The sequence below is a fragment of the Drosophila teissieri genome, chromosome 2R (assembly GCF_016746235.2).
Source record: "Drosophila teissieri strain GT53w chromosome 2R, Prin_Dtei_1.1, whole genome shotgun sequence".
In the NCBI taxonomy this organism is placed as follows: Eukaryota; Metazoa; Arthropoda; class Insecta; order Diptera; family Drosophilidae; genus Drosophila; species Drosophila teissieri.
The window spans coordinates 20,576,806-20,591,795 of NC_053030.1; the positions used below are offsets into that span (position 1 = coordinate 20,576,806).

General features: G+C 42.9%; 4 protein-coding genes across 5 annotated transcripts in view; 2 read left to right on the top strand and 2 right to left on the bottom strand.

Moving 5' to 3' along the window:
- LOC122615186 (potassium voltage-gated channel subfamily H member 4) overlaps window positions 1-459 on the bottom strand; it is a 51,244-nt gene extending 50,785 nt beyond the window's left edge. Inside the window, exon 1 of the mRNA XM_043790129.1 lies at window positions 406-459. The gene's annotated coding sequence lies outside the window, so the exon portion shown is untranslated. The remainder of the gene's footprint in view (window positions 1-405) is intronic.
- A 2,980-nt stretch (window positions 460-3,439) lies between these two features.
- Window positions 3,440-8,959, top strand: LOC122612439 (acidic leucine-rich nuclear phosphoprotein 32 family member A). 2 transcript variants are annotated; one of them, XM_043786059.1, is made up of 7 exons: window positions 3,440-3,587; window positions 3,832-4,152; window positions 6,422-6,798; window positions 6,861-6,943; window positions 7,143-7,445; window positions 7,687-7,926; window positions 7,989-8,959. In XM_043786059.1, the coding sequence occupies exons 2-7, from the start codon at window positions 4,105-4,107 to the stop codon at window positions 8,030-8,032; spliced, it is 1,095 nt and encodes a 364-aa protein (XP_043641994.1). In that variant the 5' UTR covers window positions 3,440-3,587; window positions 3,832-4,104; the 3' UTR covers window positions 8,033-8,959. The 2 variants fall into 2 exon arrangements, with proteins under 2 accessions (XP_043641994.1, XP_043641996.1); XM_043786061.1 differs by lacking the exon at window positions 7,143-7,445 and having other exon boundaries at window positions 3,442-3,587.
- Window positions 8,960-9,404: 445 nt separating this feature from the next.
- On the top strand, window positions 9,405-13,885 carry LOC122613561 (protein three rows). The gene is made up of 3 exons (XM_043787782.1): window positions 9,405-9,810; window positions 9,864-10,853; window positions 10,922-13,885. The coding sequence occupies exons 1-3, from the start codon at window positions 9,511-9,513 to the stop codon at window positions 13,766-13,768; spliced, it is 4,137 nt and encodes a 1,378-aa protein (XP_043643717.1). The 5' UTR covers window positions 9,405-9,510; the 3' UTR covers window positions 13,769-13,885.
- On the bottom strand, window positions 13,862-14,875 carry LOC122613566 (MORN repeat-containing protein 3). Its single transcript, XM_043787794.1, has 2 exons — window positions 14,120-14,875; window positions 13,862-14,022 (listed from the first exon to the last, which is right to left on the bottom strand). Exons 1-2 carry the CDS (start codon window positions 14,577-14,579, stop codon window positions 13,862-13,864), a joined length of 621 nt encoding a protein of 206 aa, XP_043643729.1. The 5' UTR covers window positions 14,580-14,875.
- Window positions 14,876-14,990: the final 115 nt, after the last annotated feature.

Here is a 14,990-nt window from a genome sequence, read left to right on the forward strand (position 1 = left end):
TTCACAAGCGCTCAACCAAAAAGCTTTTGTTTTGTGTAGAATATTCGCGATGTATTTACATATACCATACATATATATTTACACATCAATTTGTGTTCGCTTCAATACCTTTAGCTATCGGTACACCGCATTAAACCAAAATTCATTTTTGTTCTTGTCAAATCCCGAAATTCGGCGAATCAAATCGCTTTATTGGAAAATTCAAACGAAAATCCGTTCGCCACGCACGTTAACATAATTATGGAACTCGCTCACTGGGGCCCAATCAATCATACGCCGCGTGAGCCGCTTGACATTATCGTTCGGCCAGACACGATAATAACATGGGAATATATGGGAGTATATGGGAATCCTTTGAAATGCAAATCAGGCGAATCATCCGCAGAGTCGTACACATGTACTTACCTTTTTCTGGAGGAGCGGGTGATTTTTTCCAGCCTCCTTGTCGATTGCCGATGATTGTTTGCTGGTTGCTTGTTGCCTGTTGCTGGTTGTTTTATGCTGTTCCCAAATCACTTCAACAGAACTTTATTTGCACGAAATCCCCCCAAAAAAATAGGAGAGAAAACAACAGTCAGTGAATGAGAAAAAACCACAGGGAAATGCGTGAAGGCAACGAAATTCGTATTAAGGCGCGTGTCAAACAAAATGTTGAATTCAGAATATGTTTATAACAAAGAACAAAAATGCTTGGAAAATTATAAAAGATAATTTAATATACACAATTCTGATTTTGGAGATTATTCAACAGGTCCTTTATGTCATTTAAACTAAGAAACTGTTTTTAAGTATTTAATGCTTTTATTCCTCATACGAGAAGATTCGTTTTTTTCAGTGTTATTATTACATTTACACATTTTCCAAGTCTGCGATTGTGTGTGGATTACATATGGTAATTTCCATGGGACTTTCACGTTTTCTTTTTTTTATTTTGGTTTTCGGGTGTGTAAGGTCAGATTATAATCGTATTTTCCAATCTGAATAAAATTAGCCGAGATTTTTTCATTTCTTCTTCAGCTTTGTTTTGGATTAGAATTTATGGTAGTCGCTAAAACACTTTTCTTTTTCTTTCCGTTGCTGGGAGAAACACATGTTGTGCCACGAAAATTTCATTTTAATAAACATGTGCCAAAAATTAAATCAACTATATGTGAGTGAGTTTATAATTTGATTACTTTTATAATTTATGTCTTCGCATTTCGCTGTTTCAAATTTGAATTTGCACTTTTCACTTGCAACATTGTTGCTGGCAACTTTCGCGCTTCTGCACTTGAACTAGTTTCCCGTTACAAGCCTTTTCAATTTTCCTCAATTTTCACACATACACACACACACACACACGCACAGGACCAGGCACTCACACACACACACACACAGAGAATGGTGGCTAAATCCACTGATAAGAGTTTCGCCTGGATTGAGTTCCGGATCCATGCGCTATACCTTTCGCCACGTCCGACTTTCGAAGCCACTCAACAGCAACTGTTGCAAATGTCGAAAAGGCAACTTGTGGCTGCTGCCTTTCGCCTCTGTCGACGTCGCAGCATCTCTTTTTCCCGAGCTTTTCCGCGAGCTTTTCCTCGCACCACGGCAAACTGTTGATTGGTCTCCTGAATGTGCGAGTGTGCGTGTGTGTAAATGTGTGTGTCTTTTAGCCAGGAAGAGAGCACCAAAGAGAGTCTATGGTCGTCGGCATCGCCGTGCTTTACTTAGTTAATTAGTACCCATTCAGATGGCAGTAAACAGTAGTTACTTCCTGTTAATGGGCGCTAAAATAAGACATTTAAGAGATAATGCTCTTCATTTCAATTTGAACACATAAAAGATTTAAAATGGTGTCATTTATTTATTTTACTTATTATTTTACTTATATAATAGACTAATAAAACCAAAATTCAATTTTAAAATAAAACCTTTCTTAATGCTCCTTTAATTATTGATTACCTTTTCGAGTGGGTTGCAAAGTGGTAATAACAGATACCAACACACCCTCGAAGTCAACCATAATCTCTCGAAATTTGTTTTCAATTCTGTTTATTTGAGCCCAGAGCACAAAGCCATTAAAGCTGGTGCTTACCAAAGCAACAGTTACCAATGGCACACAAGTACAAGCAAGTACACACAATGCTGTGGCTGAAAGAAAAGCTCAACGTGGCACTTGCTTCTATTTGGAGACCGCAAATAGACGGCACACTCGCAGAATTAACGCGCTTTTAATAGATTAGACACCCCGTTGGCTCTGCAGGGGCACTTCGATGGTGCAACCGATGATGCCGCTCAAGGACCTGTGCACCCGATCTGCAGATAATGCCACCAACCTGACCGCCACCCACAAGCCACCTTCCCAACTTCCCACCTTGTTATTAGTATCCCCAAGTGGAGCAAGGACACACGTTTGGCAAATTTGCCCAGGCAGAAGGACGACTAATTGATACGCCCAAGCAGGCACGTAGAAAAATAACACACAAAAAACGAAGTTTACTGAGCAGAATGGTAATAATAATTACATGCAAACATGGAAAATATTGAAGAAACCTGCAAATTAAGTTATTTACAATAAATTATAGATATTTTGTAGCATTTTTCCGCTGTGTGTGGCTGAAGTAATTTCCCTTCTTTGATGCTGCAAAAACAATTACTTGAATACCTGAATGTTTTCGCATGCGGCCGCGCATTAAGCTCACATTAAAATTATCAGGAATAAAGAGCGGCGCAGGTAAACGAGGCGAGAAAATCAAATTGAGTCGTTTACTTCATTTAAAGCAACGCCAAGTTCACGGACACGACGGGAAGTTCGCGTCCTTGCGGCCATTTTGTAGAGTCCTGTGTACCCATACACATACATATGCATACATAGGTGATTGTTGGGAAAAGCTAAAGGGCCATGTCAACACACGGTTAACGCTTTACTTCCTCGACAGGCGTTCGTTGACTTCGCGGCGTAAAATAAGCAAGCTTATGCTGCTTTGTTCTGTTATTTTTCGCGCTTTGCGCAGGGCTAATTAAGGCGTTCGTCCTTCGCAACGGTAATCCTATATATCCCCGATCCAGCGACCCTGTCTTGCAGCATCGCATTACCGCTGGATGCACGCGCATCTGATTATGCCGCATTATTGCTAACGGCGTCATTTAGTGTTAATAGGTATTTTGAAATGGGATTAACGCTCCCGTCTTCAGCGCTTTAATTTCGGCTCATTAAAATATAATTTGTGGTTTGTTATTTAAATTTTTGTGCAGGACGAACACATAAATAATACGTACACATATTTTAGCCCTTAAATTAGATACATTTGAATTAGGCGCTCAAAAAGCTGACTGCTATAAAATTACGTTACTCCAGGCAGCTAACGGTCACACTTAAGCGAATACATGCTCCTATCGCAGCATATACCCACACCCATCCAAGCTAGTACACCTTACAAACCCGCTTGGCAATCACTATTAGACAAAATCAATCGATATCTGCAGGTGATAGCACGTATGGTATCGAACAATCATCAACTGAAGTGCCAGCTCTAGCGTTTTGCTTTGGTTGAAAATACAATTAAAAATTGATTGCGAAGTATTTAAATATTCTGCATCGCCAGGTGAGTGCGTGTTGCCAGCATTGGCATCTTTTTCGGCCGGAAAAACTGCTCGAAGTCAATTCAACCATCGAAATGATGTCCAAAAGTCGGTTTAAAAAGGCGCGTCATGTGCTGGAATCGAAGAAAATGCGTTACAATGCAGTCGCATCCAGCCGTTGCAGTTGTGTATTTATTTTTTTTTTCGTTTCAATAATTATCAGTAACTAATTAATTTTCTCCCTTCCCCACCCACCTCCCTTTATAGCCATAAAAATCTGCGAAAAGCGAGCGGTGGCGGCATCGAAAATACCGAAAGAAGCACAAAAAGAAAAATTTGCAAGGCTGCGTCTGTGTTAGTGAGCGTGTGCGAGCGCGCGTGTGTTGCTCTGTGTGCGTGTGTGTGCGAGTGCGAGTCTTTTTTGCCTTCAGTGCGTGCGCTGTTTCTCGTGGGGAGCCCAAAGGAAGGAAAACACAAGGAATCCGCTAAGGAAAAAAGTGTAACCAAAAAGAACATCCAAAACAAACAAGTGCCGCTGCAATGGAGAAGAGAATAGAACTGGAGAGACGCGCACGCAAAGTAAATCAGGTAAGCAAAATACAAGAAAAAAACACGCGCCACAAACTTAAATTGAAGCCCAAATTAAGTGACGCTTTCGTGTGTGTGCATTATCATGTAAATCTAGTTTCAATTTGTGTATAGACGCCATAGAGAAAAGTGCTCGGGAAGAAGCAGCAAAGCGGCATCAACAAGAAAAAACGAAACAAAAAAAAGAAAAGAAATTGATCGCCATAAGCAAATTCTTCACACATGCCTCTGTGTGCGTGCGTATGTGTGTATGCATGTGGCGCCAGTGTTGCCATGTGCGCGCATTTTTGCGCCTTGCCTGCTGTTTGCTCCTTTGGAGTGCAGTTTTTCGATGCATTACAAAGTATTACGTATTTAATTGCAAGACCCTGAGTGATTTCATTGCACGGCAAGCTGGTGGAAAGCGATCTTTTCGGGCCAGACGAGCTACAGCACTTGGAATTGTATTATCTCCACAGCTGGCAATGCTGCCTTGCTTGTTGTTCTTGCTGCTGTTGCTGTTCTCGTCGTCGTCGTTGTTGTTGTGGTAGTTGTTATTATTGCCGGCCTTCAATTGTGACAAACACGGGCAACATGTGTTTGTGTGTGCGTGTGTGTTTGACTGCATGTTGTAATTTCAGGTTATTTGATACCAAAATGTATCTATAACAATATTATAGCGCGCGCATCATCTGCACAAACACACGCGTACCACGCACAAAAGATACACATGCATATACGTAAGACGACTTATGCACAAAATAATCGACACATAGCATACATATCAGTACATCCATACATACATACATATATTGACTGCGCAGTCATAATACTTTTATGCTCCCCTTCCCTCCCCGCCCCGCGCTCTAACGTGTTTACCTGCACGCCATCGGCTCTAGCCATCCCGCTCCCGCCCACCCGAAGTGGCAAAGAAATGCAGGCGAAAAGACAAAGCCGCTGATTAATAAACATGCGCTCTCGCTGGCCAGCCTACTCAATCTCAATCAGCGGTCACCCCACAACAGCAGCGCAGTCAGCAAAAGACAAAAAATAGCAACGTATACACACTCGTTTGCGCCTAAGTCAAAGCCAAACGCTGTGTGCATTCGTTTCCACACATTTGCTCAGATACAGTAGGCACTCAGTACTGTTAACTGCAGTTCGAATCGTTAGAACCCTTCGTTTTCTTTGTTTTATAGATCAATAGATCAAACAAATTTGAATCCTTCCCAGTAGTCTTATTTACTTTATACTTCAGTATATCCATGAAACGATTATTGACTATTTGAAATTACTTTCCATAACCATAGTAATTCAAATTATTTATATTACGAAGTATATGAAACTAGAGACATATTAACCAAGTCTTTACTGCTACCTAAAAATAGAAATCAAATTGAACTACATTTGAATTCGTTTACACGTAGTTAAGGTTAGAAAGTGTCCCCTGTAAGCACATAACGGTTTCTAGGCTAGACAGAGACGGACAGACAGACTCTGAAGGCACCCATTTTGTTTCTTTGTTGTTGTTGTGGCGTAGTGACATATTGATAAGTGGGTAATCTGAAGTGAACGTGCACAGCCTCCAAAAGGCGTATGTTTTGTACATTTATTCATTCGTAGATTATCGGACCACAAAACACCACCCACTCCCACCCCCACCCACTTTTCGCAGACAGGCGCAACAACTAAACTACGTCACGGTCAACCATGTTGTTGTTGTTTTGTTGCTGCGACTGCCGGCTTGTCTTGTTCTTCTACTGCCGTCTCCCTCCCTTGTCCATTCCGTTTTGCTCGTCATTCTTCTCTTTGCGCATTCTGCTTTGTGTCGCGGCACACGCACACATACACACGCTTGTGGCACACACACATACTTTGGGGTTACATAAACGCGAGTTGGCACTTTTTCTTCTCGTCGCCTGCATTAAAATATGTGCAATTTGGCGATGGAGCAGCAGCAATGTTTACCAAGTCGTTTGGAGTACCTCCAAATTGGTTATTTTGCATGTAATGTCGTTTTGCATTTCAACAAAAAAAATTTCTCAGCGTTTGATCGATTTTTGCGTATGTATTGTTCTCCATTTTTTTTTTCTGTTCGCTTTGCGTCAAAAATTTTCACAAATGTGACCAGGCTGCAAGGTTTAGATATTCCACAATCAAAAATACCAAATGAAATCGTTTTTGTTCGTTGCTTTCCGATAACTTCTATCGATAGATCGAATTTGTTTAAAATCATTCAAAATCTATATCAAAAACAAATTAACTAATTACAAAAACTTTTTAACTGTAGATCACAGAGCTGAATCTGGACAACTGCCGGAGTACAAGCATCGTTGGCCTTACAGATGAATACACAGCCTTGGAATCGCTTAGCTTGATTAACGTGGGTCTCACCACACTGAAAGGTTTCCCCAAGCTGCCCAATTTGAAGAAGCTGGAACTTTCCGACAATCGGATCTCGAGCGGCCTCAACTATCTGACCACCAGCCCCAAACTGCAATATCTGAACTTGTCTGGAAACAAGATAAAGGATCTGGAAACCCTTAAGCCCCTGGAGGAGTTTAAAAATCTGGTTGTGCTGGATCTGTTTAATAACGATGCCACTCAGGTGGATAATTACCGTGAGAAGATCTTCAAGATGCTGCCAACGTTAAATTTCCTAGATGGGTAAGTTTGAGAAACACCTTTTATTAAACGAACAGTGAAAGTAACTTCTTGAACAATTCCAGATTTGATTGCAACGACGAGGAGGTGCAATCTGAAGGCGATGATGATGATGAGGTCAACGGCAACGATTCCGACGAAGAAGGAGGTTGGTATTCAATGTATTGAAAGAGAGCAAACATAAAATCAGAATTCAGGAGTTTTTTTTTTATAAAAAAAGATTGCCATTAAACCACCATTAGAATTCCATTGTCCGTCTGTTTAACTTAATCGCTTATTGTGGATCGCGCTTTCTTCGTATTAACAATAATATCATATGTTCAACCCTGGCTTTTGTCGCCTTTCAGATAAGTGCAATGCATTCTGTTTGAATGGTTTAGAAATCGATTTAGACGAGCTCGAGGCGTTGGAGAAGCGGGTAAAGGCGAAAAAAAGTTTGCAGGACAAACCACCTCCCCAATCGGAGGACAAAGAAGTAGACGAATTAGATGAATACTTAAAAGAGTTGCAGCTAAGGGAATCCAATGCCGCAAGCGATGAACAATCTGTGATAAATGCCACCCCGCAGCCTCCTAGCAATTCAAACTTAAATTTTGCAATCCTGCTCTATTGGTTCCTTGCCATTTTAAATTTGGGCAATGCTGCATATTGTAAGCATAACGTTTCTGGACTTTTCTTCAGTATTAGTCGAACTTCTCTAACTCGAAAATGCTGCTGAAAAATTAAACAGAAAAATTTAAAGATTCCCATTTTGCGCTAAAAGGCATAAGAAGCGCCTTAGTAGTTAGTAGGTTTCTTGATCTTAATTCCGTTGAGGACATTAAAAAGTCGATTTAGGGAAGTTCGAGATGTACAACCACGGTTTAATCAAATTGACCTTTGATTTTTCAGTTTCTGGTGACGATGACGAGGAGGACAGCGATGACAGCGACGAAGAGGATAATGGCGAGGTGTCCTTGTCGGAGGTGTACAATGACGACTTGGAAGAGGATAACTCTGATTGGGAAGGAGAAGGCGAGGGCGGCGAAGACGACGAGGATGAGGATTCCGATATTGATGATGCCGATGGAGATGCAAACGAATCGGCTGCATCAGTGAATGCCAAGGAAAAGGATGGCGATAAGGAAGCAGGTGAGTTCAATCACATATATTTCACATCCAGCAGTTCTTAACACATTTTCTTTGCTTTCCAGACGAGTCGCAAGTTAGAGGAAAGAAGAGAAAGCATGATGGTTAAATCCTTGATCTGTCGCTGTATCGTCTTTGTACGTTATAAATTTAAATATACACCCACACACACAAAACAGAAACACACACACACACATCATATTTTGATAGAAAAAGATGATAAATCCTTTAGGAAACCCATAATTTGTTTCTCTAAAATGTAAGCTAATGAAAGTGAAAAACGACAAAAAGAAAAAACCAACAAACAACCCAAAACAAAGCAAGAGCGGAGGAGCGTAATGAACGTAATAATCAAACAAAGCTAAACAAAAGAAATTACATGTTTAAGCGAGAAAAATTGACGAGGAATACAAAAAGAAATCAAGCAAACAACCAATAAAAAGTCGCATTAGTTTAGCCTCATCCGAGCCCAAGTTCCAGTTTCATTTTCAACACCTTCGTCACCTTCAGGACTCGCAACATGAAATCTAATTCACCTTGTACAATTGATTATCACTAAGTTAATGATTAAACATTTGCAACGTTTACAATTTTTAACCATATAGCGTATTGCTTTCAAATTTCAATCAAACACAAAAATTAAACAGCTATCCGGCTTTATTTGTACAACTGCGGCTTTGTCAACGTTTCGCGTGAAAACGATCACACAATTTACTGCTAAGAACTTTTAACTAACTCTTAAGTCATTCCTTCTTTAAATACGCATAAGTTAAGCAAAATCCAACTTCACCCACTTTCTGCTCATGGTGATTTACCCACACACTTTCATTGTTACCCATTACCCACCCACCTCCCAGATACACAAACTTTATCCGCGTCTCTCTGTAAACGTAGCGCACTCACTATTGAGCATCCCGAATTGTTTTCCTTTATATACTTTTAAGTGAACTTTTTACCACATACCGAAATGTTTCCACTTATTCAACGGCAGTAGTGTTTTCATTGAATGTGGCGAGTAAAGCTTATACACAAACAATTTTAGACAAGACTTTTCTTTTAATACACAAGTATTTAACCGATTATTATTAAAGCAGGACCCGCGTTATTTTAACGAGATGAGATGTGTCTTTACCAGCCCATTGAAACTGAAATACATAAACTACATCATTTTAAAATTGTCTTTTATGGGGAATGGGGAAAATTAGCGTTTGTTTCAGAATTTAAATACTCGTTACTAGTTCAACCATTAGTGGTATGATTTTCATGGAAAGCCTTAGCTTAAGGGAATTCCTTTCAAATAAGTTAGCCGTTATTTTTTTTTGACATTCTTAGATTCGATAACAATATTCAAATACATAATAATTAGCTAAATTGATCGTTATCGAAAATGAGCACGAAAGTGTAGTATTTTTTACAAAAAGTATTTGTGATATGATAAGCGAACTAGAAATATCGATTATATCGTTAACGGATATTCAGCCTCAGCGTGTGCGGTCACACTGGATCTCAAATTCTGGCGCAAAGCAACAAAGAAAAAAGGAAGCGTCGCAGTTAAACTAGTTAAATGTGCCAATTCCCTTTAGAAAAATGTCTAGCGATATTGCCAGCCAACTGAAGGGCAGCCGCTCCGATGTAGAGAAAGTCCGCCAAACGGTGGAAGCCAAATTCCGGGAACTGTCCGGAGATGCACTGCCTCTGAGATACGAAGTGAATGTGTTGCGCCATATTTGCCTCGCCTTAAAGGATAATCTGCACCAGAATGCGGATATTTACTGCGACATTATAGGCATAATGATGCCGCGTGTAGTTCCCTTCGAGGAGAAGCCCAGCTTATGGGAGGCACACTTAACCAGTCTGCGGTACATACACCATGGCTTGTGTCACCAGGTAGGTTTAGCAATAAGATTTGGAGTTCGGCTAACCAGTTTCATCATTCACAGCGATCCATTGAAGCCTGCCAGAAGCTGTATAACCTTATCCGCTCACAACCGTGCCGTCTGCAAGAGGAATCGGACCACAAAATATACCTGGACATTCATTTGACCCACTTCAATGGCCTCCATGTGCTGCTCCAAAAGCAAAAACTTCCTTTGGAAGCTACCAGTCACCTGTGTTATGCTCTGGAATCTCTGGGCAAACTTTTCGTGGCCATGACGCAAAGGAAAATAAGTCAATGTGCACCGCTTCTAGTACAACTAAACGAGAGTTTATTTGGCAAAAGAAGTAGAACATTCTTCAAGTCCCTAAGCTTCTTGCCTTCGGAGAGTCTAGCTAAGATGTTCAACTCGCTGCTTATGCTCCTGGCCAGCAGCTCTACGTTAGACTTAGCCAACTTATTTCACGAGTACCTTAGTTTTACGTTGGCTCTGGTACAAATCGACATGTTTAGTCCGCAGTCCAATCAGCAAATGGCATTGCAGCTGCTGCGCATGTGCAAGGAACTATTTCGCCAGGAATCAAACCTCAGCTATGTCCTACAGTTGATGTACTACTATATCAAGTTAATCTATGTACGGGAACCCACAGCTGACTTCAAACGCACCTACATTGACTTGACAAGCAAGTTTCAGCAGTTCTTCGAGCATAAAGGAGCCACTCATGCCAAAGAACAGTGGCTTGCAGATTTTCTGGTGGCCATTCAATTGCTGCAGGTTCTTATCCATCAGAGTAGCAGTAAGTTGCAGAGCCCTTTTCAGTTATTTTGGCAGCAGTTTGACGGAGAGAGCAGTCCGGAGATATACACAGCGCACTTTAAGTTGCTTCAGACGTGTGCTGGCATGGCGGTTAATGTTACGAGGAGTCCTTTGGGCTGCAGTTGCACTCATGAGGCATGCAAGAGCGTGCGGAGACACTGCATTCTGGCGTATGGATTGTGCGCTTTGGATGCATATATTAATTGGAAACCGCCGGCGGAGCAGTGTGCAAATGTGGTGGGTATTTATAAATAGATTTCATCTCATTTTGTGGGAATTTAATAATCATTTCAATACCATTGCAGAGTCCTCACAAACCCTTGCTGGGAGTAGTCAAATACTCTATGGATGTGGCGAAGACAATGAAGTGCTTGGGTCCCACCAGTGTGGAGCTCATCAAGCTGGTGCGCCAGCTGACATACGTGGCTGATCAGGTCACCTGTCCGGAGCAAATGTCCTTGCTGCCGCCACTTTTGGAGCCCCTGCAGAAGCTGCGACCACTGATTGCCGACCAGGATATGAGTAGCTTTCTTCGACGCCTCTTTAAAGCCAGCTGCCATTGCAAGGATCCCAATATGGCAAGTCGAATACAAGCTGGTTATTTGGCCTCGATTACGAATCCCACACGATTGAGATCTCAGATCTGTTTGTACTACCACAATCTGGGAAAAAAGGGCATTGAAATCAGTAAGTGTGTCTACGAGTGGCATGAGTCCTCGCCACTGCCTTTTCCTCTTACTCCGGACCAAAAGAAACAGCTGTATGATACCGATTTCTTTGCTGCACTGCACTATTTGAGAAGTCCTTCTCTGGCTCATATGGAATCGCTAATTCGTTGCCGAACGAGTGACTACCATCTGGTACTATTGGCTAGGCAAATGCGAAAGGATGCTTCCATTACGAAGAAGTGCGTGGAGGTTCATGCGAAGCTAAAGGAACAACGTTCCCTCTGTCGAATGGAACATTTGTGCCTGGGCCACGCAAGTGTGGGACTGCTGCTGGACGCACTGGAGGCTCAAAAAAGCAAAGTTTCTACCAAGGAGATAGCTGAAAATATGTTCGAGGAGCTGCTCCTCAGGCAGAACTTATGGCAGATGAATATACAAAGAGAGCAGCGATTGGTCATCTATGCTAGTGAAGCCATCTCGGCTTTCAACAACTTCTTCAATCGAGCAGATCAAGAGCCATTGAGCAGCAATGAAACCTCTATTGATTGGGAGGCAGTGATTGACGATGCCATTGCTGCTGCCAATGCTCTTTCGAGTATGGGTTATCAATCACAAGGGGATGATGCCTGGCTGCTGCTCTTGAGGATGTGTCACTGGCTGGAAGATCGTTTTACCTATCTCCGAGCGCTAAATCATTTTCTATCTCAGCATGAGGTTAGTTCTCGATTGAACCTAAAACTCTCCGAAGAAGTGGATGTAGCAGAGGAATTGTTGGATGCTTTGTGGCCTCAACTGAAGGGTGGAAAATTCTTTAAGCGGCAGCAAACAACTGTAATGCTCTGTTTCTGTCACCTCGCCAGTTACTATGCCAGAATGGAATGCCATAGTCATGCCCAGTTGCTGTTATTGCAAGTGGAACAACTTCGCGACGAGTTCCCGGAAAGACAAGGGAAAAGTGATATTGTTTTGCTTACCCTGCAAACAGTGCGCTTTCGACTTGGTTATCAGCAAAGGAAGCCGACGAATTGCAGACTGCCGACGCCGCTGCGACAATTGGACACTATCTTGGACAATGTGCGAAGTTTCTGCAACCTATCCAGTTTAGATGGTGGCTCATTGCAGCTGCTTCTTTCGACTCTCGTCAGAGAAAGCACCGAGTGCTCTGCGAACAGATTAAGCGAACGATTGGCCTTCTCCAACATTGCGCTGCATTTGGTCCTGCAATCTGGCTTGGCCCTCAGAACCATAGAGGTATTCCTCGCCTGGTTGTGGACCAATTTGCAAATGGAAAATTTCGACAAGGCGCAATCGAAGTTGAGGCTCATCGAGCATTGTTTGGGTATAAAACAGCTGAAACCCGCGACTCGACCAGAAAAAGAAGCGATTAAGGATCCAGCTATAAGTGATCTGGCGAGCAATATGCATCTCCTCCAGTTGGTGGAGCCCATCAGGAAACAGCAGCTGTTAAGTACGGCTTCGCCAAGTCTGCTCAGCAGGCGACCACATAGCCCAAACCCACAACTGGACTTGGATCGCTACTTGACACTGGATGTGGCGCCTGTGAGTCTTCGAGAGAATTTCCAGCTGCAATGCTTGTACTTTGTAATGGGCTGTCTGCATGCACGTCTCCGCTTTCTTCAGCGGAACAGTGAGCAATTGGATGAATTCTACGAAAGAGCGCATAGTTGGCTGCAGGAAAAACCAGTGACGAGTAGTGCTATGTGTTCCATGTTGCATGCCCAGCAGCTCTTTCATCTGAACTATCTTCGCTTCATGCGAAAGCATGTAGAGGCTATATCAACGGCTCAATTGGGCCTGAAAATGCGACCACGAGCGGTCGATATTAACTTCGAGTACAACTTCTTCGCTCAGCTAAAGACAGCTCAATTGGAGCTTAAACCCGTGGGCCAGGAAAAACCAAAGATCAAAACGCTTCGACGGGCTTTGGTATTCAATCAGTCACCCGAAGACAAGAAACGCACCGCAACAGGATCAGCTTCAGCAGTCAAGAATATGGCGTCCAAAGCCAAGCAGTCGGCCAAAAAGGCACCTCGCTTCAGAATTTACGAGGAGCTGGAACTACGACCACCAAGTGCTGCCAGCAACAGTAGCGGTGGCAGCGGAACAGAGAACACTCCGCCGTCGGATGACGTGGATCTGAATGCCTGCCAAGCGATCGAGATAAGCGACGACGACGATTTACCATCAGTGCCCGCAAAAAAGAACCAACCAAAAAGTAGAGAAAAAGCTAAGCCCAAGACCACGTCCAAAGCCTGTAAAGTCCTAACATTGGATAATAGCTTGGAGATAGTAGAAACGCCAGCACCAACGATGAGTGCACGGAGCACCAGAGCTCGGGTGCGCCAACCAGTAGAGACACCAAAGACAGCGACTCTTTCATCCAGGCGACCGAGGCGTCAGGTGTCGGAACCACAGGCTCCTGAAACGGAGTCCATTAGCACACGCACACGTCACCGGCACTGATTAGATAGTACTATAGTCTCCTTAGTTCTTATTTATTCCTATTGCAAATGTCTTGGTATTTAAATATATATTGTGTGTAAGTGTTACAAAAAACTAAATATTTCCTTCTGGTGGCAGGGACAGTAGTGACGTTATACAAATGTCCTTGCTCCAAAGTCCGCGCTGAGCCCGCTGGCCATTGCTGCCATGGTAGAAAACACCAGAGCCTGATTTGCAGCCTCCTTCAAATTGACCCACGTAGCGACTGCCAGTTGCTATGAACACCATATTAACTTGTTATCATCTTTATACATTTATAAAGTTCAGAAAAGTAATAAATCTACTATTAAAACTATACTTTACGATACGCACCCGTGATAAGTACACCCTTTCCGTGCATTTTGTCCAGGAGCCACTCGCCCACATAGATGCCGCCATCCGCCTGCCACAAGATGCCCTGACCACTGCGCTGGTCCGCTACCCACTGACCGAAGTAGACGGATCCGTCCGGAAAGAACTGCTTGCCCTCGCCACTCCGCTTGTCCTCCCGCCACTGACCCACGTAGATGCGTTCTGTGCGGCCACCGAGCTCCTTGCGACGCAGCGTGCCGGTGCCATGCCGTTGACCCCTCTGCCAATGACCCTCGTAGACTAGCCCACTGCTCGTTTGCTTCACTCCAAACCCGTGAGGCTGCAGGCCCAGCCATTTACCCTGGTATCGGCCTCCGGGATACCGCTGGCAGCGCACTCCGGTACTGTATCCGCTCGCCCGCCGCGACATGCCGTCGATGACTGAGCGCGGGAGCAGGTCTGTCACATGCGGCGGTGCCATGTGGTGTCCTGGGTGGTTTGAGCCGTGCGTGCGGTGTCACTTGTCTAATCGACCCACAGCAGCATGTCTTGCCACCATTTGACTTCCTCCGGCAATGGCACGCAAACTTAAGGAGGCCAAAGGCATTGCCTCAATAGAAAATCGTTTGTTCCGGTTCGGTAAAAGTAGAAAAAGTCGTTTAATCAGTCGTATAAATTACAGCGCATTTAGCTTACATGGGTAAAGATCGAAAATAGACTGTTATATATTTCCAAATTATTGGATTATATATATAAATAATTAACTGTATTGTAGTACATTTTAAAATACTTTCTTATACAATTATTGTTTATGAACTTGTCTCAGAAATACTACATTGTAACTCATATATTGTGCACCTATGAATCACGGATACAAATAAAACTCCAACAC

Coding starts and splice junctions, on each gene's coding strand:
- LOC122612439 (XM_043786059.1), top strand. CDS start 4,105: ATGGAGAAGAGAATAGAACTGGAGAGACGCGCACGCAAAGTAAATCAG. Junction 4,153..6,421: donor GCGCACGCAAAGTAAATCAG/GTAAGCAAAATA, acceptor TTTTAACTGTAG/ATCACAGAGCTGAATCTGGA. Junction 7,927..7,988: donor GGATGGCGATAAGGAAGCAG/GTGAGTTCAATC, acceptor TTTGCTTTCCAG/ACGAGTCGCAAGTTAGAGGA.
- LOC122613566 (XM_043787794.1), bottom strand. CDS start 14,579: ATGGCACCGCCGCATGTGACAGACCTGCTCCCGCGCTCAGTCATCGAC. Junction 14,023..14,119: donor AAAGGGTGTACTTATCACGG/GTGCGTATCGTA, acceptor TGGTGTTCATAG/CAACTGGCAGTCGCTACGTG.
- LOC122613561 (XM_043787782.1), top strand. CDS start 9,511: ATGTCTAGCGATATTGCCAGCCAACTGAAGGGCAGCCGCTCCGATGTA. Junction 9,811..9,863: donor ACCATGGCTTGTGTCACCAG/GTAGGTTTAGCA, acceptor CATCATTCACAG/CGATCCATTGAAGCCTGCCA. Junction 10,854..10,921: donor CGGAGCAGTGTGCAAATGTG/GTGGGTATTTAT, acceptor ATACCATTGCAG/AGTCCTCACAAACCCTTGCT.